Here is a 16,548-nt window from a genome sequence, read left to right as displayed (position 1 = left end):
TACAGTTACAAATCAACAAATGAGAGCGCATGGGGACCGTGGAGTGGAGCTAGGCGCTGCAGGGCCTGGATTAACCTCTACATCACCAGAGGAACAGAGGAGGAGTAGGATGATTGTACGGCTAAAGGCTATAAGGACATATATATATATATGGTCGTTTAGTGCGTTCGGAACAGAGAGTAAAAGAACAGTTTTCTGGGCACGGAAATAAGATTCAAGGCATAATGTAAAGACAAGGGTATGGTAGTGATGTGATACAGTGGAGGTAAACCTAGGCATTGCATGATGATGAGAGAGGTTTTGTCTCTGGAGACATCATTTAGAACAGTGAGGTCACCGCATGTGTGGGAGGTGAAACAAAAGGGCTAGCTAAGGCATATTGAGCAGGGCTGGAGTCTCTACAGTGAAATAAGACAATAATCACTAACCAAAACAGCAATGGACAAGACATACTGAAGTAGGGAGAGGCATGCGTAAGCCGAGTGATCATAGGGACCAGTGGGAGGCTAGGCGAGCTGCAGACATGGCGATTCAGACAGCTAGCGGGCAGGGGCAAGCAGGCTAGCAGAAGGGCCTTAGGGGGGGAAGTTGCGACGGAAGGAAGTCTGTTTGTAGCGCCCTCGGATGGTTACGTCGGCAGACCAGTCATGTTGGATTGGCAGGGCTCCGTGTAGGCAGTAAAAGGGTCCAGGCCAATTGGTAAAATAGTAGCCACTCGGATAGCAGCTAGCTAGCTGCGATGATCCAGGTGAAAAGGTTCAGAGCTTGCGGTAGGGAACCGAGATGGAGAAAGAGCAGTCCAATAAACTCTGGGTTGAAACGCGCTGTGCAGACTGGCAGGAGTTGACCAGGCTAAGGTTAGCTTATGACCACTAGCAGTGGCTAACTGCCTACTAGCTAGTATCTAGTTAGCGTGGCTAGCTTCTGTTGGGTTTCAGAAAATAGTAGCCACTCGGATAGCAGCTAGCTAGCTGCGATGATCCAGGTGAAAAGGTTCAGAGCTTGCGGTAGGGAACCGGAGATGGAGAAAGAGCAGTCCAATAAACTCTGGGTTGAAACGCGCTGTGCAGACTGGCAGGAGTTGACCAGGCTAAGGTTAGCTTATGACCACTAGCAGTGGCTAACTGCCTACTAGCTAGTATCTAGTTAGCTGGCTAGCTTCTGTTGGGGGTCCCGGTTCTAAAGTATAGAAAATAGCAGATCCATACCACATTGGGTGAGGCGGGTTGCAGGAGAGCATGTTGAAACAGGTTAAAATATTTAAAAAATATATACGAAATATATACGAAAGGGGAAAAATATATATATATATATATATATACGGGACACGACAAGACGAAGACAAAGACGTCTGAACTGCTACGTCATCTTGGTTGAATAGGGAACCATGCCATGCCTCTGCTGACCGATCGACAGGAACATTAAAAAGCCCACCAAATCAATCCTTCTCGTGACAGCCTGGACAGCCAGGCAGGGAACTCTACTCTACAGACCCAACGGCATCGTTGCAAGTTTTAATGTCACGTGCACAAGTACAGTGAAATGCCTTTCCTGCAAGCTCTGAACCCAACAATCCAGTAATCAATATCAATGTATTAATCAATATCAATGTAGTATTAAAAATAAAATAAGGTAGAACAAAAACAAGAGACATAAAAATAAAAAGAACAAGATAAATGCCAAAATAATCACTAAATAGTATGTTCGCAAAACAGAGGCCATCCATTACAGTGCCATCTTACCATGACGGTAAGGCACACTAACTACACACCAGCTCTGGTAGCTACTTTCTCAGTCCAGATGTATTCACTGGGAAAGAGCCTGCTGCCTGGTGGTCATGTTGGTTATTATTCTCACAAGGTCAATGAAATAAGGTTCAAATCATCTCCTTCTCTGTTAGTTTATGGTACATTTTTTCTTTAACACCACTTTTAATGTGGAGCGAAATGAAGATGAGACATGCTAAATACACTGCCCACTAAACACAGACGTTAGGTCAACATCAGGTTTGGATTGACATTTGATTGAGTTGTCAATTTACCTGAATTGAACTGAAATTTAAAAAATTCAACCATGTCATTAGATTTCGGTTAAAAGTTAGYTGAAAAGACAAACAGTCCCCGAAATTCCTTTACATTGATGACTTTTTGCAAATCCAATCAGTTTTTCACATTGACTCGACATCATCACATTTAATTCGTTATGTTGAAATGACATGGAAACATGGATTCAACCAGTTGGTGCCCAGTGGGTGGRGCTATGATTTACATGAAGACAAGGTATGACATCCACAGAGATGRCAGTCACTCACCATTTGGACAGCAGGTCTCCCCAGGTCTCCAGGATCTTCTCAGCACACTCTTTTGACACGTCTCCTGAGCCACTCAGCAACGGCTCGTCATTGTCTGACAAAATATAATTTAATACAACTTTATTGTCCATCTTGCAAAATAAATGTATCTTTATGCTRTGCTCCAGAGACGAAAACTGAGCGTGAGTCCCAAGTTGTACCCTACTACCATCKGGCTCTGGTCAAACGTAGTGCACTATGTAGGGAATAGGGCACCATTTGGGARGCAGCCAGAGACAAAGGGATGACATATCAACACAGCTGAGCCTGGGTTAGAGTAAAAAAAACATGCTGTATGTATAGTGACTTACTAGACAGATAAACACACAAACAGTCATGCAGAGAGAGAATAGTGCCACAGGGTTCAATTCTCGGTCCGACTCTTTTCTCTGTATATATATCAATGTRTCTCTTCCTGCGAGTGATTCCATGGTCCACCTCTACGCAGACGACACCATTCTGTACACATCTGGCCCTTCTTTGGACACGGTCTTAACAAACCTCCAAACAAGCTTCAATGCCATACAACACTCCTTCCATGGCCTCCAACTGCTCTTAAATGCTAGTAAAACGAAATGCATGCTCCTCAACCGATCACTGCCCGCACCCGCCCGCCCGTTCTGACTTAGAACATGTGTACAACTATAAATACCTAGGTGTCTGGCTAGGCTGTAAACTCTCCTTCCAGACTCATTAAGCATCTCCAATCCAAAATTAAATCTAGAATCGGCTTCCTATTTCACAACAAAGCCTCCTTCACTCATGCTGCCAAACATACCCTTGTAAAACTGACTCTCCTACCGATCCTTCACTTCGGCGATGCCATTTACAAAATAGCCTCCAACACTCTACTCAGCAAACTGGACGCAGTCTATCACAGTGCCATCCGTTTTGTCACCAAAGCCCCATATACCACCCACCACTGTGACCTGTATGCTCTCGTTGGCTGGTCCTCGCTACATATTCGTCACCAAACCCACTGGCTCCAGGTCATCTGTAAGTCTTTGCTAGGTAAAGCTCCGCCTTATCTCAGCTCACTGGTCACCATAGCAACACCACCCGTAGCACGCACTCCAGCAGGTATATTTCACTGGATCCCCAAAGCCAACACCTCCTTTGCCGCCTTTCCTTCCAGTTCTCTGCTGCCAATGACTGGAACGAATTGCAAAAATCACTGAAGTTGGAGACTTATATCTCCCTCACTAACTTTAACCATCGGCTGTTAGAGCAGCTTACCCATAACTGCAGCTGTACAACAGCCCATCTGTACACAGCCCATCCCACCAACTACCTACCTCATCCCATATTTGTTTTTCTGCTCTTTTGCACACCATATTTATATCTTGCACATCCTCATCTATCACCCCAGTGTTAATTGCTAAATTGTAATTACTTCGCCACTATGGCCTATTTATTGCCTTACCTCCTTACTTCATCTGCACACACTGTACACAGATTTCTCTATTTTGTTATTGACTGTACGTTTGTTTATCCCATGTGTAACTCTGTGTTGTTGTTTRTGTCGCACTGCTTTGCTTTATCTTGGCCAGGTCGCAATTGTAAATGAGAACTTGTTCTCAACTGGCCTACCTGGTTAAATAAAGGTGAAATATATATATTTTTTTAAATAGGGCACATAACAGGCTGGCTAGACAGGAGACAAACACAGTGGGGGGATAGACCTAGCTGTCATACACCAAGACTAGCAAAGCGCAAACTGTACAGGGAGTAGAATAAGGCACAACAGACAGAGAGATACTACCAGCCAATCCCCAAACAGAGAGGGAGAGACTACCAGCCAATCCCCAAACAGAGAGGGAGAGACAACCAGCCAATCCCCAAACAGAGAGGGAGAGACAACCAGCCAATCCCCAAACAGAGAGGGAGAGACAACCAGCCAATCCCCAAACAGAGAGGGACAGACTACCAGCCAATCCCCAAACAGAGAGGGAGAGACTACCACCCAATCCCCAAACAGAGAGGGACAGACTACCAGCCAATCCCCAAACAGAGAGGGACACACTACCACCCAATCCCAAATCAACCAGGTCGTGTTCAGTAGCGCACATCATAGCAAAACGTTTTGAAATGGAAAATAGAAATCTGTGTTTTGTTTTAAGGTTCAGCTGTGTGGATTTTCTGCCTGTCTAATCCTCTCAGAACTCAACAAGTGCCTAGGGGGTAGGGGGAAAGTACATTACATAGGCTGGGGGAAGAGGCTAGGGATTGAATTGGGATAGAGCTACAGAGACAGGAGTGCAAGAAGGGTTATCATTTACTCCCCCTAGCACTGCTTCAGCAGAAAAGGGGCTATTCTCAAGAAAGTTTAACTTGCAATAATTGTGATATGTGGTTGTTTTAGCTACTTTTAAATTGTGGGAATATTACACCATATGCTAAATGACTAAAATATAAATGTTGGGTTGGATTAAAAAGACAGCATAGCAGGTGGGGAGGGTTGCTCAGACGATAACCTTCCTCCTTGTCATCGTCACGGGGTAATGGCACCACAGAGCAATGGGAGGGTTTACTTGCAATTATTGTGATATGTGATCGCTTTAACTACTTTGTAACCTTTATTTAAGTAGGCAAGTCAGTTAAGAACAKATTCATATTTACAATGACGGCCTACCCAGGCCAAACCSGGYTGACGCTGGGCCAATTGTGCTCCGCCCTATAGGACTCCCAATCACGGCCGGATGTGATACAGCCTGGATTCGAACCAGGGACTGTAGTGATGAGATGCAGTGCCTTAGACCACTGCGCCACTCGGGAGACAAAACCTTTGTTGAATCCACTGGATAACAGCGTCTGCTAAATGACTAAAATATCAATGTAATGGGAACTAGGTCTTCTGGCCTCGATGGGACTTTCTGCTAAAAGATAAATGTTTTTTACATGTATAGTAGCTCAGTCAGTCACCTTCCTCCTCATCATCCTCGGGGGGCGATGGCACCATGGATCCTTGGGAGGCAGACTGCAGGATGTTGGGGCTGGCTGTCGTCTTCTTCCTCTCCCTCTCTAACTCACTCTCCAGGCTCAGCACCTCGTACAGGGTGTCCTTGTTCCTCTTACGCTCCATCTGAGAAGGTGGGATAGGAGTCATGTACAGGGTCGAGACAATAGGTAACCGGTTTCATGGGTAAAGAGTCACATACACCCTTCCTGTCGTGGATCTAAAAGCATTGGATGGTGTTGTTGTCCCTCTCTGGGAAGGGGGAGGGAAATGGAGTCACATACAAGCTCAAGACAATAGGTGACCACTTTAACTAGCAGTTACATTGTCAAAGAAAATATAAAAGAGCCTTCTCACAATTCATGTTGGGTTGACATAAATGAACACTAAAAGGTATGTTCGATGTAGATTATCCATTGGAAACCGGCCACTAATGGTTAAGTGTCATAAAAATATATATTCTTAATAGCACAACAATAAAAGCCAGGAAAAAGGAGTAGTGGTTTCAGTGAGGTACAATGAATATAAATAGAGGATTATGTCAGCTATTAAGTGATTAAAACTGTCTCACCTGTCTGAGTTTCAGCTAGAACCTCTCACCGGTCTGAGTTTTAGCTAGAAGTTCTGTCTCAAGTTTCAGCTAGAAGCTCTGTCTCACCCGTCCTCAGTTTCAGCTAGGAAGCTCTGTCTCACCTGTTTGAGTTTTAGCTTAAAGCTATGTTACATCTGTCTGAGTTTTAGCTAGAAGTTCTGTCTCACCCGTCTCAAGTTTCAGCTAGAAGCTCTGTCTCAAGTTTCAGCTAGAAGCTCTGTCTCAAGTTTCAGCTAGAAGCTCTGTCTCAAGTTTCAGCTAGAAAGCTCTGTTCTCAAGTTCAGCTAGAAGCTCTGTCTCAAGTTTCAGCTAGAAGCTCTGTCTCAAAGTTTCAGCTAGAAGCTCTGTCTCAAGTTTCAGCTTGAAGCTCCGTCTCAAGTTTCAGCTAGAAGCTCCGTCTCACCTGTCTCAAGTTTCAGCTAGAAGCTCCGTCTCAAGTTTTCAGCTAGAAGCTCTGTCTCACCTGTCTCAAGTTTCAGCTAGAAGCTCCCGTCTCAAGTTTCAGCTAGAAGCTCCGTCTCACTGTCTAAGTTTCAGCAGAAGCTTCCGTCTCAGTTTCAGCTAGAAAAGCTCTGTCTTATCTGTCTGAGTTTCAGGTAGAACCTCTCACCTGTCTGAGTTTCAGGTAGAAAGTCTCTGTGTAGCTGCGTTTGCTGAATGGCCAGAAGAGCCTCTCGTTGGGAGAGCAGACTCTGACCCTGGTCTCCAGCAGGAAACGAACCGGCTCCTCCACCTCAGTGATCACCAGGTCCACCGCCGTCGTCATGTAGATAAACGTATCTGTTTGACATAAGCCATAATCGCCATTAATATAACCCTTAAAGAAACCCTTATATCTGTGGTCAGGCGAGGTCTCCTGAGTGGCGCAGTGGTCTAAGGCACTGCATTACATTGCTAGCTGTGCCACTAAAGATCCTAGTTCGAGTCCAGGCTGTCACAGTTGTGTTTCGGAGGACACACAGCTCTCGACCTTCGCCTCTTCCGAGTCCGTATGGGAGTTGCAGCGATGAGACAAGACTAACTACCAATTGGATACCACGAAATTGGGGAGAAAAAGGGGTAAAAGTACAACAACAAAAACATTTTAGAATAAAAAATAAATTKAATAAAACAACAAATGTAATAATCTGTGATCAGGTACTTGAACACAACACTCATCAATGTAAACCTTAAAGTTGTGGACCTGTAAATGAACTTATCTGGAACACAAATATCCTCTATGACCAATACAGTAGCTGTGGTCGTAGCTATGTAGCGAGATGACATCAGCCAGAAAGCCAGCCACGGTCACGGCCACGGTCACGGTTGGCTATGAACTATCTGGGGTCATTATACATGTACAGACAGGACAAATACCAATGTTAAGTTGGCTCTACATAACAAGCTAGGCACACCACTGCATGATGGCCTGCTGTACCTTTGGGTGTCTCCTCGTTGACAGCCTGGAACTGGGGTGTGTTGGGATTCCAGCTCCCTGTGATGATGTAGGACTTTCCATCGGAGGACTTCCCCATTGACTCCAGGTCTAGCAGGTGCATGTCACTGTTCTTCACGTTCTTCCCTGGGCTCAGCAGTAGGCCGAAGCACCTGGAACACACGCACAGAACACACACACACACACACACAGAACACACGCACAGAGCGGAAGCACAGATCACACACACACACACACACCTCATAAGAGTGGAACCAAAGCCTCAGCTGATTCATCTCTCACATAGTATCAGGCTAGCTAGCTATATATCCTTCATAAAACAGAGGATAACAGAGCTCTCCAATTCCGGCCCAGTATAGGAAGTGTAAAATAACAAAGAGCCATGGAAATGAGATGACGGTGGTTCAAAACGACATTATTAACCATAGAGAATTAGCAGGCTCAGAACAGAAACATCCATCTCGTTCTCATGGCTGAACTGGGACACTTCAGCTCGGAAACAGACAGACATTAAACAGCGGTTGTTTATCAATTAGAACTGAATTACGGCCTGTTATGAATACCAGGGAAACGTCCAGACTGAGAAGTCTCCGTGGTGGCAGGACTGTGTCATGTCTGCGTTGTGTGTATGTGTTACCTCTCTATAGACAGCTCCTTATTGGACGTCTGCTGTACGTAGATGAAGAGCTTCTTGTCCATTCCCGGACGCAGCTTGAAGCTGTTCTTGTCTTTGTCTTTCGCCACAGCGCTGGAAAAATAGAAAATTAAAGAGAAGTTCTTTCTCTGAAATGCTTTGGCTGGGATTGGGAGAGATCTTGCCTCATTGCCCTGAGAGCCTTTAGCTACATGAAATTTGCAACACCATACGCATGATGATAATATCCCACTTTGCGTTTGTTTATGCATTTCATTGATCTAACGTGATGACGCGAGCACTGATCATTCATTCTGTTTTGAATCGTAATGTTTTGAATGTCTGCCGGAATAGATGAGTCAACCTGATCAAAGCCCGACTCCTCCACCCAAAATATATTACACAAATCACAAAGAATTCCCACAGCACAAACTAACATGCTGTTAGATACACCACACGGGAGCTATGAGCATGTAAGATCGTAAATACAGTAAGATACTCTGCAAAATAAAAACAGTGTCAACCAATCTAAGAGTAATTCTGTAAATACACGTTTAACAAAACCGATACATTTGCTAAAAACACCATATTAGAGGGTGAAGACTGAACGGTAAGACAGTCCAAGTTCCTTAAAAAGGATCATTTCAGCTCTTCACACTCAACAATATTTTTTATAATCTTTGCATATTTTCTGAGTACTGTAGTCGTAGTGTCTGTTCTGGGATTCGTGGAGCGTAACATGGTAATGACTTGCGTATTACTAGCTAGCGTGTGAACGCTGCTCTTAGATCTCAGCATTCCACAAACAAGCAACCCAAGGCTTAATGAGGAGGAAATATGCCCGTCTAAAAATAAGCAATGGGATTTTTATGTTTTCAAAACAACCAGTGTAGTATTTGGCTATTTGTGAGCTAAGGGAAGTGACTTGTTTGGTGGGAATTGGAAACAACCCCTGTCAGAGCCTGAGGAGAANATTATACATGTACAGACAGGACAAATACCAATGTTAAGTTGGCTCTACATAACAAGCTAGGCACACCACTGCATGATGGCCTGCTGTACCTTTGGGTGTCTCCTCGTTGACAGCCTGGAACTGGGGTGTGTTGGGATTCCAGCTCCCTGTGATGATGTAGGACTTTCCATCGGAGGACTTCCCCATTGACTCCAGGTCTAGCAGGTGCATGTCACTGTTCTTCACGTTCTTCCCTGGGCTCAGCAGTAGGCCGAAGCACCTGGAACACACGCACAGAACACACACACACACACACAGAACACACGCACAGAGCGGAAGCACAGATCACACACACACACCTCATAAGAGTGGAACCAAAGCCTCAGCTGATTCATCTCTCACATAGTATCAGGCTAGCTAGCTATATATCCTTCATAAAACAGAGGATAACAGAGCTCTCCAATTCCGGCCCAGTATAGGAAGTGTAAAATAACAAAGAGCCATGGAAATGAGATGACGGTGGTTCAAAACGACATTATTAACCATAGAGAATTAGCAGGCTCAGAACAGAAACATCCATCTCGTTCTCATGGCTGAACTGGGACACTTCAGCTCGGAAACAGACAGACATTAAACAGCGGTTGTTTATCAATTAGAACTGAATTACGGCCTGTTATGAATACCAGGGAAACGTCCAGACTGAGAAGTCTCCGTGGTGGCAGGACTGTGTCATGTCTGCGTTGTGTGTATGTGTTACCTCTCTATAGACAGCTCCTTATTGGACGTCTGCTGTACGTAGATGAAGAGCTTCTTGTCCATTCCCGGACGCAGCTTGAAGCTGTTCTTGTCTTTGTCTTTCGCCACAGCGCTGGAAAAATAGAAAATTAAAGAGAAGTTCTTTCTCTGAAATGCTTTGGCTGGGATTGGGAGAGATCTTGCCTCATTGCCCTGAGAGCCTTTAGCTACATGAAATTTGCAACACCATACGCATGATGATAATATCCCACTTTGCGTTTGTTTATGCATTTCATTGATCTAACGTGATGACGCGAGCACTGATCATTCATTCTGTTTTGAATCGTAATGTTTTGAATGTCTGCCGGAATAGATGAGTCAACCTGATCAAAGCCCGACTCCTCCACCCAAAATATATTACACAAATCACAAAGAATTCCCACAGCACAAACTAACATGCTGTTAGATACACCACACGGGAGCTATGAGCATGTAAGATCGTAAATACAGTAAGATACTCTGCAAAATAAAAACAGTGTCAACCAATCTAAGAGTAATTCTGTAAATACACGTTTAACAAAACCGATACATTTGCTAAAAACACCATATTAGAGGGTGAAGACTGAACGGTAAGACAGTCCAAGTTCCTTAAAAAGGATCATTTCAGCTCTTCACACTCAACAATATTTTTTATAATCTTTGCATATTTTCTGAGTACTGTAGTCGTAGTGTCTGTTCTGGGATTCGTGGAGCGTAACATGGTAATGACTTGCGTATTACTAGCTAGCGTGTGAACGCTGCTCTTAGATCTCAGCATTCCACAAACAAGCAACCCAAGGCTTAATGAGGAGGAAATATGCCCGTCTAAAAATAAGCAATGGGATTTTTATGTTTTCAAAACAACCAGTGTAGTATTTGGCTATTTGTGAGCTAAGGGAAGTGACTTGTTTGGTGGGAATTGGAAACAACCCCTGTCAGAGCCTGAGGAGAACGACGGGTTAGATTTAGGGCTATGTCAGAGCCTGAGGAGAAGGACGGGTTAGATTTAGGGCTATGTCAGAGCCTGAGGAGAAGGACGGGTTAGATTTAGGGCTGTCAGAGCCTGAGGAGAAGGACGGGTTAGATTAAGGGCTATGTCTTAATTGCCATAAAAAGCTGGGGCAGTATGTTTTAAGAGAAGGAGTGTTGATCCAGGATCAGGTTAGCCTTTAATATCTCAATCCTACCCTGAGACACTTGATACATACGGCCCCTGTCCTCTCCTCCATCACTCTGATCTGAGAGAACTGATGAGTCTCCACCAATCTCCACCAATCAGTGCAGATGATGAGGAGATGGGGAGGACAGGAAGACACTGTAGACAATGACAGGGAGGAGAGGAGGACAGGACACATTTTTAAGCAATTGAGACAGAGCCRTGGAGGAGAAGCCATTAGTTCTAGAGAGCAGATCCTGCTCTCATCCAAAAATTAAATAAAACCCAGCTCAGAGCTGACTAATAATAGGGCCTATGCCTGCCTGAAGAGCATCCGCACTCCCTTTCCATTCCAAGCAGGCATGTCTAGAGTCACCCTGTGACAGTCAGTGACTATCCTCTCTGTCTGTCTGATGAGCAGAACCAGGCTGTCTGATGAGCAGAACCAGGCTGTCTGATCTCCGGTCCAGTAGTGATGATTCCTATCCTAGGAGAATGTGTCTGTGTGTTGGCCTGCGCCAGTGTCACTCTGCTGGTGAATAAGCCTCTTTGTGAAACCAGGGTATCAGAGCAGAGACGGCCGGGCTGCTGGTCAGGGTGATAAATTAGTGGAAGCATGTCTACACTTCTAAGAAAGAACTCCAAAAGAAAAGAAAAAATAGACATTTCTATTTTTGTCATTTCCTTGTTCACTTAAGGGGCATATTTCTTTCAGGAAGTGAGATTGAATGCCATACATTTCAGTAGAGCTAATTCAGTTACTGGTGTGGTTTGAGAGGGGGAAAGAACCTTGTAAATAAGCAACAAATAGACGAGAGAATGAGGCCAGTGACGTTCTAAACGGTTCTAATGTAATATACAGTACAGTGCCTTGGGTAAGTATTCAGAACCCTTGACTTTATCCACATTTTGTTACATTACAGCTTTAACTGTAACATGGCAAAAATAAATTAAAAAACATCTGCAGCAATCTACACACAATACCCCATAATGACAAAGCAATGCCTCGAAATTGAGCTCAGGTGCATCCTGTTTCCATTGATCATCTTTGAYATGTTTCTACAACTTGATTGGAGTCCAACTGTGGTAAATTCAATTGAATGGACATGATTTGGAAAGACACACACCTGTCTATATGAGGTCCCACAGATGACAGTGCATGTCAGTGAAAAACCAAGCCATGAGTTCGAAGGAATTGTCCGTAGAGCTCCGAGACAGGATTGTGTCGAGACACAGATCTGGGGAAGGGTACCAAAACATTTCTGCAGCATTGAAGGATCCCCAAGAACACAGTGGCCTCCATCATTCTTAAATGGAAGAAGTTTGAGAACCACACAAACTCTTCCTGAGGCACCGCCGGCCAAACTGAGCAATCGGGGGAAGGGCCTTGGTCCAGGAGGCTGACCAAGAATCCGATGGTCACTCTGAACAGAGTGAGTTCCTCCGTGGAGATGGAGAACCTTCCAGAAGGACAACCATCTCTGCAGCACTCCACCAAACAGGCCTTATGGTAGAGTGACCAGACGGAATCCACTCCAGTAAAGGCACATGACAGCCCGCTTGGAGTTTGCCAAAAGGCACCTAAAGGACTCTCAGACGAGAGAAAACAAGATTCTCTGGTCTGATGAAACCAAGATTGACACTTTGCCTGAATGCCAAGCGTCATATCTGGAGGAAAACCTGGCACCATCCCCTCGGTGAAGCAATGGTGGTGACAGCAGCATCATGCTGTGGGGATGTTTTTCAAGCAGCAGGGACTGGGAGACTAGACAGGATCGAGGGAAAGATGAAAAGAGCAAGTACAGAGAGATCCTTGATGGGAAACCTGCTCCAGAGCGCTCAGGACCCCAGACTGGGTGACGGTTCACCTTCCAACAGGACAACGACCCTCAGCACACAGCCAAGACAATGCAGGAGTGGCTTCGGGACAAGTCTCTGAATTGTCCTTGGAGTGGCCCAGCCAGAGCTGGGACTTTTCCACCTTGCTTCCTCAGGGATTCGAACGCAGTGACCTTTCGGTTAAACTGCTTCCCGCACCATACTAAACGTCCAAACACACGACCAAATAGACGATGACAGCTCTAGTGTACAGATTGATAAGATTGATGTTCTAACATAAACCTAATGTACCATCCAGTTCCACCGATGAAACTCCTAATGTACCATCCAGTCCACGATGAACCCTAATGTACCATCCAGTCTATGATGAACCCTAATGTACCATCCAGTCCACATGAACCCTAATGTACAATCCAGTCCAGATGAACCCTAATGTACCATTCAAGTATCCAGTCGATGAACCCTAATGTACCATCCAGTCACAATGAACCCTAAATGTACCATCCAGCCATGATGAACCCTAATGTACCATCCAGTCTACGATAACCCTAATGTACCACCAGTCCACGATTGAACCCTAATGTACCATCCAGTCCCGATGAACCTAATGTACCATCCAGTCATGATGAATCCTAATGTACCCATCAGTCCATGTTAGAACCCTAAGTGTACCATCCAGTCCATGATGACCCTATGTCATCCAGTCCGCATGAACCCTAATGTACCATCCAGTCCACGATGAACCCTAATGTAACTCCATACCATGTCCAGCATGATGCCAAGCATCCTAATGTACCATCCAGTCCACGATAACCCTACATGTACCATCAGTCCATGATGAACCCTAATGTACCATCCAGTCTTCATGATACATCTAATGTACCATCCAGTCTATGATCGAACTCGTAATGTACCAGTCCAGTCCACGAATAAACCCAATGTTACCATCCAGTCCATGATGAACCCCTAATGTACCATCCAGTCCACGATGAACCCTAATGTACCCATCCTAGTCCATCGCATGGAACCCAATGTACCATCCAGTCCATGCATGAACCCAATGTACCATCCAGTCTATGATGAACCTAATGTACCATCCAGTCGCATGATGAACTCTAATGTACCACCAGTCACGATGACCCTAATGTACCATCAGTCCCGAGAATCCTAGTGTACCATCCAGTCCACGATGAACCCTAATGTACCATCCAGTCCATGATGAACCCTAATGTACCATCCAGTCCACACGATGAACCCTCAATGTAACCATCCCAGTCCATGATGAACCCTAATGTACCATCCATCAGATAACCTAATGTACCATTCGCAGTCTATGATGAACCTAATGTACCATCCATCCCGATGAACCCTAATGTACCACTCCAGTCCACGATGAAGCCTAATGTACCCATCAGTCCAGATGAACCTAATGTACCATCCAGTCTATGATGAACTCTAATGTACCATCCAGTCCACGATGAACCCTAATGTACCATCCAGTCTATGATGAACCCTAATGTACCATCCAGTCATGATGAATCTAAGTACCATCCAGTCTATGATGAACTCTAAATGTACCATCCAGTCCATGATGAATCCTAATGTACCATCCAGTCCAGATGAATCCTAAGTTACCATCCAGTCTATGATGAACTCTAATGTACCATCCAGCCACGATGAACCCTAATGTACCATCCAGTCCACGATGAACCCTAATGTACCATCCAGTCTATGATGAACTCTAATGGACCATCCATCCATGATGAATCCTAATTGTACCATCCAGTCTATGATGAACTCTAAGTACCATACCACACCTAGAGACTAAGAGACAAGTACTCAGTGTACAAGTGATAAGATGGATGCCATGGTTGCGATGCACCATACCTAAAGGTCCCTCCCATCATCCTCCTTGATCTCTAGACTGACGGTGAAGGTGAAGACGTCGCTTCTGGCGTCAGGGGCGGAGCCAAGCCCGAGAGGAGCGTCTTCTTGGCGGACCGCCTAAAGGCCGTGGCGAAGCTGTACAGTATCCTGCTGACCTGTGGAGTTCACAGACAGACAAACCAGACAGACCGGACAGACGGACAGACACCACACAGAAACACACAGGAGTTGAAGATCAGTGACATACACACACCATTAGAGTCCTAGAGAGTTTTTCAGTCATTGGGAAACATGATACAGTATCATAGATAGGGCTGAGCTGAATTCTCTCTCTGTATGTAGTGTGTGTGTGTGTTGGTTGTGTGTGTGGTGTGTGTGTGTGTGTGTGTGTGTGTGTGTGTGTGTGTGTGTTCCAGTGGAGGCCCTGTGCCCCCACCAGGCTGGACTGTCTGTCAGGAAGATGACATGGGGGGTTCTGGGCTGTCTGGAAGATGACATGGGGGAGTCTGCACTGTCAGTCTGGAAGATGACATGGGGGGGTCTGGACTGTCTGGAAGATGAATATGGGGGGGGGGGGTCTGGACTGTCTGGAAGATGACATGGGATCTGCACTGTCAGTCTGGAAGATGACATGGGGGGGGTCTGGACTGTCTGGAAGATGATATGGGGGGGGGGGGGGTCCGGACTGTCTGGAAGATGACATGGGGGATCTGCACTGTCTGTCTGAAGATGACATATGGGGGGGTCTGGACTGTCTGGAAGATGATATTGGGGGGTCTGACTGTCTGGAAGGATATGGGGGGGGGGGGGGGGGGTCTGGACTGTCTGGAAGATGAATGGGGGGGTCTCACTGTCTGTCTGGAAGATGATATGGGGGGGTCTGGACTGTCTGGAGAGATATATGGGGGGTCTGGACTGTCTGGAAGATGATATGGAGGGGGTCTGGACTGTCTGGAAGATGATATGGGGGTCTGGACTGTCTGGAAGATGACATGGGGGGTCTGGACTGTCTGTCTGGAAGATGACATGGGGGGGTCTGGACTGGTCTGGAAGATGACATGGGGGGTCTGGACTGTCTGTCTGGAAAGATGACATGGGGGGGTCTGGACTGTCTGGAAGGACATGAAGGGGGTCTGGACTGTCTGGAAGATGATATGGGGTCTGGACTGTCTGGAAGATAATATGGGGGGTCTGGACTGTCTGGAAGATGATATGGGGGGACTGGACTGTCTGGACGATAATATGGGGGGTCTGGACTGTCTGGAAGATAATATGGGGGGACTGGACTGTCTGTCTGGGGAAGATGATATGGGGGGGGTCTGGACTGCTGGAAGATGACATGGAGGGGGTCTGGACTGTCTGGAAGATGATATGGGGGGGGGGGGGGTCTGGACGTCTTGGAAGATGATATGGGGGGGGGGGTCGGACTGTCTGTCTGGAAGATGACATGGGGGGGGGGGGTCTGGACTGTCTGTCTGGAAGATGATATGGTGGGGGGGGGGGTGGGGGACTGTCTGTCTGGAAGATGACATGGGGGTCTGAACTGTCTGTCTGGAAGATGACATGGGGGGTCTCTGGATGTTCTGTCTGGATGATGAAATGGGGGGGGGGGGCGGTCTGGGCTGTCTGGAAGATGACATGGGGGGATTGGAAGAAGTCAGTGGAGGGAGACATCTTCTCCAAGGAGGGAAAAGGGAAAATCAGGTCACTGCACACTGAGGAAGAGCATCTCAAATGGCACCGTATCCCTTATACAGTGTCCTACTTTTGATCAGGGCCGTATGGCACTTTGTAGGAAATAGGGTGCCATTTGGGACGTAGACTCTGTCTCACTATTAACAGGCTTAGCCAGTTCAGGCAGAGAAAAGTACAGCAGGTTGAGGCTGGCTGACTACAGGAACTACAGGCTACACAAGATAGAAACACATGGCTAGCCCACTGGCTACATCAGTGAGTGAGGTGAGTGAGTGAGT

The 16,548-nt window shown here is 46.0% G+C and overlaps 2 protein-coding genes across 2 annotated transcripts in view; both read right to left on the bottom strand.

Moving 5' to 3' along the window:
• LOC112075589 (rab GTPase-activating protein 1) overlaps window positions 1–8,077 on the bottom strand; it is a 27,179-nt gene extending 19,102 nt beyond the window's left edge. The window contains exons 1-5 of the mRNA XM_070440968.1: window positions 7,971–8,077; window positions 7,316–7,485; window positions 6,509–6,678; window positions 5,273–5,432; window positions 2,312–2,405 (exon numbers count right to left, since the gene is read on the bottom strand). Of these exons, the coding sequence (XP_070297069.1) occupies window positions 2,312–2,405; window positions 5,273–5,432; window positions 6,509–6,678; window positions 7,316–7,485; window positions 7,971–8,032 (656 nt within the window). The 5' untranslated portion in view covers window positions 8,033–8,077. The remainder of the gene's footprint in view (window positions 1–2,311; window positions 2,406–5,272; window positions 5,433–6,508; window positions 6,679–7,315; window positions 7,486–7,970) is intronic.
• A 790-nt stretch (window positions 8,078–8,867) lies between these two features.
• LOC139025778 (rab GTPase-activating protein 1-like) lies at window positions 8,868–14,730 on the bottom strand (the record flags this gene model as incomplete). Its single annotated transcript, XM_070440969.1, has 4 exons — window positions 8,868–8,929; window positions 9,030–9,199; window positions 9,677–9,787; window positions 14,618–14,730. Coding segments are annotated over 4 exons (456 nt in total), but the record flags the coding sequence as incomplete, so codon positions are not given.
• Window positions 14,731–16,548: the final 1,818 nt, after the last annotated feature.

This window comes from Salvelinus sp. IW2-2015, unplaced genomic scaffold, assembly GCF_002910315.2.
Source record: "Salvelinus sp. IW2-2015 unplaced genomic scaffold, ASM291031v2 Un_scaffold3254, whole genome shotgun sequence".
Lineage (NCBI taxonomy): Eukaryota > Metazoa > Chordata > Actinopteri > Salmoniformes > Salmonidae > Salvelinus > Salvelinus sp. IW2-2015.
Note: the sequence above shows the minus strand (reverse complement) of the source record. Positions and strands in the feature narration are given on the sequence as shown.